This window comes from Cucurbita pepo, chromosome 19, assembly GCF_057944985.1.
Source record: "Cucurbita pepo subsp. pepo isolate OVF chromosome 19, ASM5794498v1, whole genome shotgun sequence".
NCBI lineage: Eukaryota > Viridiplantae > Streptophyta > Magnoliopsida > Cucurbitales > Cucurbitaceae > Cucurbita > Cucurbita pepo.
The window spans coordinates 2,874,498-2,884,753 of NC_141816.1; the positions used below are offsets into that span (position 1 = coordinate 2,874,498).

General features: G+C 34.1%; 1 protein-coding gene across 1 annotated transcript; it reads right to left on the minus strand.

Annotated features, from left to right (window-relative positions):
- Nucleotides 1-8,971: 8,971 nt before the first annotated feature.
- Nucleotides 8,972-10,256, minus strand: LOC111780921 (glutathione S-transferase U8). Its single transcript, XM_023661278.2, has 2 exons — nt 9,486-10,256; nt 8,972-9,399 (listed from the first exon to the last, which is right to left on the minus strand). Exons 1-2 carry the CDS (start codon nt 9,882-9,884, stop codon nt 9,046-9,048), a joined length of 753 nt encoding a protein of 250 aa, XP_023517046.2. The 5' UTR covers nt 9,885-10,256; the 3' UTR covers nt 8,972-9,045.

Below are 10,256 nucleotides of genomic sequence, written 5' to 3' on the forward strand. Positions count from 1 at the left end.
AATATGACATGGATTGAAATATATATATATATATATATATATATATATATATATATATATATTTTGACAATTTTGACAATATTTTTTTCACATCTTCCTTTAAATTTATATTGCATGATTGATGTCTTAGTTCATATCACATAAAGATCCTCATTTGAATCGTCTATCTTGGTTCCACTTTTGTTTTCTCATATTCTTCCTCACTCTTTAAATATATGACAAATATTTTTAATGCTAGTTTTTTCAACCAACGTAATGCACTTGACATGTACGTGAATCAAAAGATAATTATATTGAACTGGACTGGACTAAAATCAGAAAGACCGAGAGCATTTTGCACACATTCCTCACACGAAGTAAAACATGAAACTTGGACTTCTACGAAGTTTTTTATATTTTGTGTTTGTTCTAATGGTCAAATTTCACTGACAAAATCGATCTTTATAAAGAAAAAATTGAATTAAAAAGGACAAGATATTTAAGGTTTTAGGGTAGGAGTAGAATGACGTATTTGCCCCCGCATAGTGTGTGATATTTCTGTCGGAGTGATAAGGACGTGATAAAGCAATGAACTGCCCGAAGATTTGCGTGCAGTAGAAGATATTTCAGCCGTCCCCATTTGCCCCCATTTTTACCTTTTTACCCTTTTATATTTTTTATTATTTTAGTTTTTAAATAGAGGTTGGTAATTTATTGAAAATAATTGACCAAAATATTTAGCAATATACGTTGGTTACTGAAATTGTGTTTGATAATTTAGTATTAATAATTCAAATAATTATTTAGTGATAATAATTCAAATAATTATTTCCTTTTTCGTTTTTTTTAAAATTAATTTTCACATAATTATACCAAAAAGTAATTCTAAGGTGGCTGTTTCCAATATATATCCCTTCAAATTAACTCCCTTTTCAAATTCTACATACAATAATTAAAATAACGCACATCAAATTTCAATAAATTTAACGTAAAAACTACATAGAATCATATCATTCAAATATAAGATAATCTTTAAATTTCAAAGAAACGAAAAAAAAAGAGAGCACATTGTGATATGTTCCAAATCTCTTTACGACATGAGATTTGTTGTGGAAAAATTCTCGATGACATAGTCTTGGCTCGTACAAATCTAAATGAAAATGGAACACGTATGAATTATGGGGATCGTATTAAAAATTAGGGTCGTCTAGAAATTTGAAAGAGAAACTAGTCGAACATGTTTTTGTCATTTCAAATAAAATTTTAAAATGGAAAATATTGACGTAAAAATTACTCTAAAATGTTTTTATAGTTTTTTTTTTTTTAAATATATGAGACAAAATTGATAAAATTTCTCGTAAAAGAGTTTGACAGCCACGTAGGACATGCATATTTATGAATATCATGAATAAATGATGAACATTAGAACACGTGGCAGAAGTACTCGGCATTCTGTTGAATATTTAATTATTTCTGCTCCAATTTAAATATTTTCAACTTATTTTGAAAAATAAATAATTACTTTTTCAACTTTTCCAATTTTACCCCGCCTCGGCCAACGCCCTGTAATTTGCCAGCGACGAATTTAGCCTGTCTTCCCAAATCACTGTCTGCTTTTCCACGTCAGCCCAAAAAACAGACTTTTAAATTTTAAATTTTAAATAAATGTTGACTTCATTATTAGAAAAAAAAGAAACAAAATCTCAAAGTCGGGGAAAACGGCCGGTGTGGAACGGCGAGATTTAACGGCTCCGTCGTGGACACCAATACTAGTCCATATACTAAATTTGATTTATCGATTTAACGTCCGGGAATTAAATAATTACAGCCATTATTCCTTTTTTTTTTTTTTTTTAATATTCGGAATTAAAAATTCAAAATATGCAGGTGACGTGGCGAGGACGTGGGAACCAGGAGGGCAAAGGTCGTATTCGTTTGGATTTGTTCGGCACCGCTATTTCGGCGCGTGAGGAAAGTGAGAAGGTGAAAGTGGGACCGACTGGTCGGAACGGTGCTCTCTGATTTTCTGCGTGATTCTCTAGTCTGTCCCCATCGGACCAGATATTTCTAAATAAAAAATTAAAAAAATAAAAAGAAATTATCATAATTAATAATTAATAATATAACTAAATTAATAAAAATAATCGTATTAAAATATAAAATTTAAAATATTTTGAACTTTTTAATTAAAGGTATTTTATTTTTAAAAGTTAAATAAAATATTTTTAAAACTTAAGAATAATTTTGATATTTTTTAAATATTTTTAGAAGTTTAAAATTATAATTATAAAATCGGTATATTTTTGTCATTTAAATGCCATCTAAAATATTCAACCTTAATTTATTATTTATATTTTTATAAGCTTAAAATGATTTTTCTTTCTGTTTGTTAAATAAATAAATATATTATTAGTCAATTATTAGTATTTTTGTAGGATAAGTATTTTTCGTATTTATGATAGAATTTTTAAAAAGTCAACATTATATATATATATATATATATGAAAATAGATGAAGAGTCAACTTGGTTGAAGAAATGCTAGGAGTTGGGAATAAAATATAATTTGTTCTTAAAAATTGGGAAATGAAGGCCTAAAGTTTAGACTTACAAAAAAAAAAGGGTTTTAATTTAATTATTAATTTAATATAATTAAATGAAATGAAAATGGATTAGGTTTAGGGTTTAGGGTTTTTGAGCTGTGGAGGAACCGCCGCCGTCATTGAGAAAACAGGGCAAAATCTTTAGAAACAGAGGATGCCGGCGCCGACATAGAGAACAGAGCATGCAATTGCAAATATATGTTTTTTTTTTTTTTTTTTTTTTTTTTTTAATTAATGTCTGTTTGATTTTTGAGATGTTGAAAATAAATTTAAGGAAAAACATTAATGAGGAGCATACCAACAACGTGCCTCCCATTTATTCTTCTTCCACTCACTTTTTTTTTTTCTTTTTCATTTATTGAAAAATAAAATAAAATAAAATAAAATAAATCGACTCATATGGGAATGGTGAGGCCATGATTATGGGTAGCATGTTTGAATGATAAGGGGGTGAGACAATTATATAAAATCATATTAATCCTATCTATCATTATAAATCTTTTTTTTTTCTTTTTCAAATTTATTTACTTTTATGTTTATTATATCAGTTAATTTTTGTAAAAATTAATAAACACAAAATTAGAAGTTGGATGGTGTATTGAATCCATTAAATATAAAATTAAATTAAATACCTCTACCATATTTTTAAAAGTTGACTTTTTTAATGATTTATTTGTATATATTCTTACAAATTCATACTTTTGAATATTTTTATATTACACGAGTATGTTTGAAATAATGACGGAGGATATAATATGTGTAATTATTTCTAATTATTATTATTATTATTCGAGATTAAAATGAGACGACATGTTGTGTTGTATGTTAATATGGCATTATTATTTGTTTTAATTTTCTATTTTAAGATTTTTTTTTTAAATTTTATTTTAAAGCTGTCGTTGGTAAAGATGGAGAGAGAAACACAGAAAAAATAATTAAAAAAAAAAAAAGGAAAAAGAAAAAGAAAAAGAAAAAAAGACATTCCTCAAGTGAACATCATTGAAGCCCATAATCAAAATGCCAACCCCACATGGTGGGAGATCAAAAAAGGGATTTTCAGATTTAATCTATATATATATATATATATATATGAATTTTTCGAGGTTTATCGATATCTTTGTTGATATGAGATTTCTGTTAGAGGGAAAATAGACGTTCTTAGATAGTCTTTACCTAGTAGACAAGGAGTGTTTTGTCAATATGTTCCATACATTCTCAGTCGAGCTTCATGTTAAGTCAAGAGCAATCTTGACGTACTTCACCCTTGACCGTAGACACATGTCCTTTAGTGTTTGGTTAGGTGGCAAGCGTAGTTTTACCTATAACAATTTAAATCATTTCGTTTGGAGTGAGAAATATAATATTTGATTCAATTAAGCTATACTCAAGTTGACATATAGCTGCTAAATTTCATAATTAGCATCGTAAGTGGTCGAGAAGAGGCAGTAGTGGCCCTCGAGAGCCTCGTGAAGCTTGACATAGAAGTAATAATTTAATATGTTTTGAGTGAGTGTTAAGATTGGCCAACCCTACTTGGGTAGCCACCCATACTCATAATGTCTCCTTTATCAAAGCATTGCCTTCTTCTTTTCTCCTTTGCCTTTAAACTTACTTAAAGCTTAATTTGCTATGCTTAATTCAAACACTCTATGCTGCATTACCTTCACCAAAGAAACCAACCTTGAGAACGAGGGCCGACGCCCACAAGAACTCGATCATCGATTATAGTTCATCTATGATGATATTTGATATGATGTCTATAGTTATGTTAATATTGTTTTTTTTTTTTTTTTTTGAAAAGAACGTAGTAATCAGATCAATGATTAGAATCTTTGATCAATTCAAATGGGTCGATTCGTTGTTAGACTTGCACCCACCGGGGAGAAAGTGGAAGTAAGAAGATATTGAATATGTATTTGAGAGATATGGGTTATGGGAATTGCGGGAATTGCCCCAAAGCTGTTCAACAAAAATCCCCAATCGCAAATCTCCTTGGCCCCCTCTGTCCCTCAGTGCCCCCACCGCCCTCTCTGCCTTTTCCACATATTCTCCCCTCCTCCACTGTTGCATAAATTCACCCAAATTCAACAATCTCTCACCCCCGATCTTCCCCTTCGAATTTCACACCATATCTCCGCCGTCCACGGTGGCTGATCGAGTCGGCGACACCGCAGACTGAGTGGATGGGATGGGATGGGATGGGATGGGCTCTGTTGGCGTCAATTTGAGGCACTATGATTGTGGTCATTATTATGGCTCATGCAGCACGCTTACTTATTGTTGTATGTGCATTAGGAACATCTTCACAGCATTGGGCCCCTTATTCCTACACTACCTTTGCTTTTGGATTTGAAGATACGGAAAATAAATTATTTAGTCATCGGGACCAAAATTGGTTAGTTTTGTCTCTCAATTTGCATGTTCTTCTCTTCAATTTCTTTGACTAACATTTTTGGCTGCTTCCCAACCAAAATACTTATTTGATTTGGGTATGTGAGACATGCATACGTGACATCCGAGTAAAACAGGGATACATGAATGAATCAGGATCGCATCTATATCGTATGATTAAGAAAAACTTTACAGAATTGAAAGTTACTGCCTATACCAATAAACTATACATTTTTTTTTTTTTTTTCAGTGACTCAGTTAAACATACTTTGGTTCATAGGAAACATGCAAGTAAGAAGGTTGGTTTGTGGAGATAGTTTTTTTTCACTTTTCAAAGTGAGAAGTAACCTTATCATGTCGCACCAGAATGTCGGGGCCAATCTAAATTTTGAATTTTGATCCAAATCTTGAGCATATGTTACCACAATATATGTTATTTGAATTTGAACGGTTTATTAATCTTCTCATTTAATCTTGTTTAGAGATTATTTGATTTGTTATTATTATTTATATAGTAATAACTAATTTAGAAATAAATATATAGAAGAATAATAATCACAAAACTAACTAAATATTTATAAATTACTAATTGTACATTTCTCTAAATCCCCATTTTTAAAAATTATTTCTTTTGTGAAAATGTAAGAATCATGTCAATTAAATGCATAATATTTATAAAATTAATTAAAGTTATTAGCTTTTAAAATAATATTATTTAAAATTGTTAGCATACCAAATTATGAATAATTAAAGAAACAATTTATAATGCTTGGTTTTATGTGTACGCTATATTTGCATTAAAGAAACTATTTTTCATAGACCACCAAATATTTATTTAAATATTACATTTTAAATATATTTTTTATTACTTCAATTAAAAATAATATATCAATTAAACTCGTCTATTATGTATTATAATTTTCTTATTGACAAGCTAAGTACACTAATAAACTCTCGTAAGCCAACAAACTAAACAACTCGTTTCAGTTTCGAGTTCGAGATTAACAAATGAAGACTTAATTACTATAAGTTTAATAAACTCTCATTCACCAACAAACTAAATATTTCGTTATAGTTTCGAGATCGAGATTAATAAATGAAGATTTAACAATTATAAATTTAATAAATCACTAAATAATTTGTTATAGTTTCAAGATCGAGATGAGTAGAAGAAGAAAAAGAGACGACGACAAAAAAAAAAAAAAAAAGAAAAAAAAGAAAAAAAAAAAAAGGTGATTAAAGAAAGTGGTGGGAGCATGTGAGGTTGATTAGCGGGACAGGGTTGGGGAGTGTCGTTTAGCCATGCATTATACAACTGTGTGTCTGTGTCTGTGTTTTAGGCATATTCTTGTTCCTTAGCTTTGACTGTCTGTCTCCTTCTCTCTTTCAACTTCCATTTCTTTATTATTTCTGCTTTAAACACACAGCACAAATTCAAACACTGGGCTTTAGAGTATGGCTCAAGAGAAGCCCAGTCTCATAGCTAAATTAACGAGCCCCGCCCCGGTAAACACAGTTTCAGAGCTCGACCTCGATCTCTCCTCTCAAGTTGTTCCTTTACTTATTTTACTTGTTTCTACCTATTTTGATCGTGGGTCATATTCATCCTCACTCTCTTGTGAATTAATAAAAAAGAAGTTATTAAACGAGAGCAATTTTAGGATAATTGGATAGGAGTTAATGGTTGAATAAGTTTAGGGAAATTGTTAGTTTGGAGGAATTGTGAGTAGTTGGAGAAAGTTTAGGAATTTGAGGACAAAGTTAGGAGATCTGTTGTGCTTTCTCCACCCTAAATACTCTTGTATCTTATTTTCGCACAATATAGAGAATTTTCACATAATACAGAGAATTAATAAGCATAAGTGCTTAAGCTTTCTTTTCTCGAAAAGGTCTCTTTGGTCGGGTTGTTCTTTCTACCTTAGTTGTTTGTTTTGACATATTTCGATTGTGGGTCATTTCCAACATTTGGTATCAGAACTAGGATGCCTAAACAAATGTTGTCACTATACAAAGTCGTTGGAGGAGATGTGACAACGATAAGAAGTGGAAGGGAGGGGAGTGTAAAGCTCCAGTACCCGCTACTCATGAAGAGTAACTACGCAGCATGGTCGATAAAGATGCGTGTTAACTTACAAGCACAAGGCAGGTGAGACGCCATCGAGCATGGTGAGAACGTTGAGGAGCGTAAGGACAAGATGACTCTTATCGCCATCTACCAAGCAGTCCCAGAGGACGTCCTTCTCATGTTGGCAGAGAAGGACTCGGTAAAGGCAGCATGGGAGACGCTGCAAACAATGCATGTGGGTGTAGAACGTGTTAAGGAAGCAAAGGTGCAGACCTTGAAGACTGAGTTCAAGCCTATCAGCATGAAGGAAAGTGAGTCAATAGACAAATTTGCCATGAAGTTGACGACGATCGTTAGTGACATCTGTTCATTAGTCGACGTGATGAAGGAGATCTCTGTCGTCAAGAAGTTCCTTTGAGCTGTTCCCTCAAGATTCATGCAGATTGATACCTCCGTGCAGTTCGACGACCTCAAGATCATGTCGGTTGAGGAGGTCGTTGTTGTCTTAAGGTCCATGAGGAGAGACTTCGTGGCTATGAAGACAAAGAGGAGGAGAAATACCTATTACTCACACATGAGGAGTGACTCGCACGGACGAAAAGGAAAGATGCAGATGACTCTTTTTTTTCTGGTTCGAGTGGACATGGCAGCCATAACAAAGAAAAAAGAGATCATGGACGCGGCCCTGGACATGGTGGCAAAGGAGGTCTTGACAATATCTCGCAAACCCATGAAAATGCCAACCCTCATAAGGAAAAGAGTATGATCAAGTGATACTCTTGTGGAAAATACGGGTATTATGCGGTAGAGTGCCGCAACAAGGAGAGCGATGAGGAGGCAAACCTCATGTTCTTGGAAGATGAAGAGCCCACATTGATGTTGGTCGAGGGAATGTCCAACCAGTTGGTGCTCAATGAAGAAAAGGTTATGCGAACTCCTTCACAGACGGAGAAGACCAAGTGGAGACTAGTGTGTGGTACCTAGAGAATGGAGCGAGCAATCATATGACTGGAGATCGAGCAACGTTAAAGGAGCTTGATGAGAAGTTCATTGGAAACGTGAAACTTTGCGACGGATCAATTATATCAATACAAGGTAAAGGATCTATCTTGTTCCAGTGTAAGAACGGTGATCAACGTCTATTGACCAAGGTGTATTGATCCAAGAAGCAACTAGAGGTTGCTTTAATCAGCGTAAGTGCAACCTACAAGTTGATATGTTTCATCAAACTTATCATCTCAACCAAGATGGCCCAGAGAAAGGGCGTAAGAGAAATGAGACTTCAAACTTGCCATCTTAACAAAAGAAACCTAGAGAGCAGGACAAAGGAGTACCCTACAAGATGATGAAGAATCAAAAGAAACCTAGAGAGCAGCCTAAAAAGAAGGTTGAAGGACAAAGGAGTACCCTACAAGATGAAGAATTCTCTCCGCAGTAGAAGAGACGAGTGGAAGAAATTGCATGCAGCAAACTTAAATTTTTTTATAAAGAAGACTTAAAATTTTTTATGAAAAAGTCAGAGTTGATTAGGGACCAAACTAGAGAGCAACGTGCAAAAATTCTCACAAAGACTCTAGCAAGGGTTAAGCCTTGTAGGTATGCGGGAGTTGCTCAAAGTAAAAAAACTTGAACATAGTCAAGCGCCTTGTAGGTATGCGGGAGTTGCTCAAAGTAAAAAAACTTGAACATAGTCAAGCTTACGGAGGAGAATGTGAGTTAATAAGCTTGCCTTAGCAAAAAAAAGTTATTAACCTAGACGAATTTTAGGATAATTGTTTAGGAGTTATTGGCTTGAATAGGTTTAGGGAAATTGCTAGTGTTTAAGTAGGAAGAATGGTTGGTAGTTGCTTAACGTTTAGGAATTTGAAGGGAAAGTTTAGGAGATCAATTATGATTTCTCTCGTTATTTGTAGAAAGATAATTGATAAACGTAAGTGTTTTTAAGCTTTCAAGTTATTCCTTTAATTGATCGTGGGACATGTCCAACACACTCCTCACTCACTAAGCATTCATGTTGGTTTAGTTCCAAACTGAGTCGACATGAACTCGAGGAGTTCAGTTTTAGGGGACAGAGTCTGTTTCACGACGCTATGTTCAACGAAGTCATGGCACCATTGACGTATCCTTGGAAGCTGCTGCAATTCTCTGGTTAGTACTTCCTCTCCCAAAGCCTCTTCCATGGCTGGAGTCCAATAAGCTATGAAGTTAGCAACAATGTCCACAAATCCCAACGTTTCTCCTCCAAAGAACTTCTTCCCTTTCAGCTCTTCTTCTAATGCTCTCAATGCCTCACCTGCCTCTGCCACTGCCTCCTCTTTCTCCTTCCCCTGCCTTCTCCTCGCCTTCATCAATGCTTGCAGCAGCTGTGAATCCACAAAAATAGAAACCCAAATGATATCAACCACCTGATACACACACACACACACACATGTATATCAAAAGTGCTTACCTTGTCATCCATGAACTTGGCCCAGAACAGAGCCAGAGCTTTTTGATAGGGATCCTGAGGCAAAAGGGGGTTTTCCTTCCAAGTCTCGTCAATGTACTGAAGGATAACAATGGACTCTGCAATGGGCTTGCCGGCATGGACGAAGGTGGGCACCTTCTTGTAAACAGGGTTATATTTTAGAATCAAATCGCTCTTCTTCTTGTATATTTGTTCTTCAATGTAATCATATTGAATACCCTTTAGTTTCAGAGTCAATTCTACTCGTCGGCTGAAAGGACTGAACCATGCCCCAAACACCAACACTTTTTCTCCCATTTCACCTTTCCTCTGCCATTTCCTCTTCCTTTCATTCTTTTTATAGCAGCTCCTAAATGAGTATTCTATATGTCGTAAGCCCATGCGACATCAAAGTGGGTATTCAAAATGGGTTTGTCTTTGACTTTGAGATGTCAGCTTGTTTAGTTGGTAGAGAGGTAGGTTTTTGTGAGCAGGTCGATTGCATGATTTAGGGTATTTTCATCTCTAATTTCTTTCGTAAAGGATAGTTTTGGTTAGTTTTTGGACAATAGTTTTAGTTTGATTTTGAAGGTATACACCCCCTATCCAATACGGTGTCCGTAAATGACATGGGTATAGGAGGGACAATGCCTTGATTGAACCTAGATGAATAGATGTTTGGGATGTTTTGAGATTATGAACGACATGTGGTCTCGTTCTCGATGACATGATTGAGTGAGCTGCGATGGCCAATGATACCTTGTGACTTGGGAT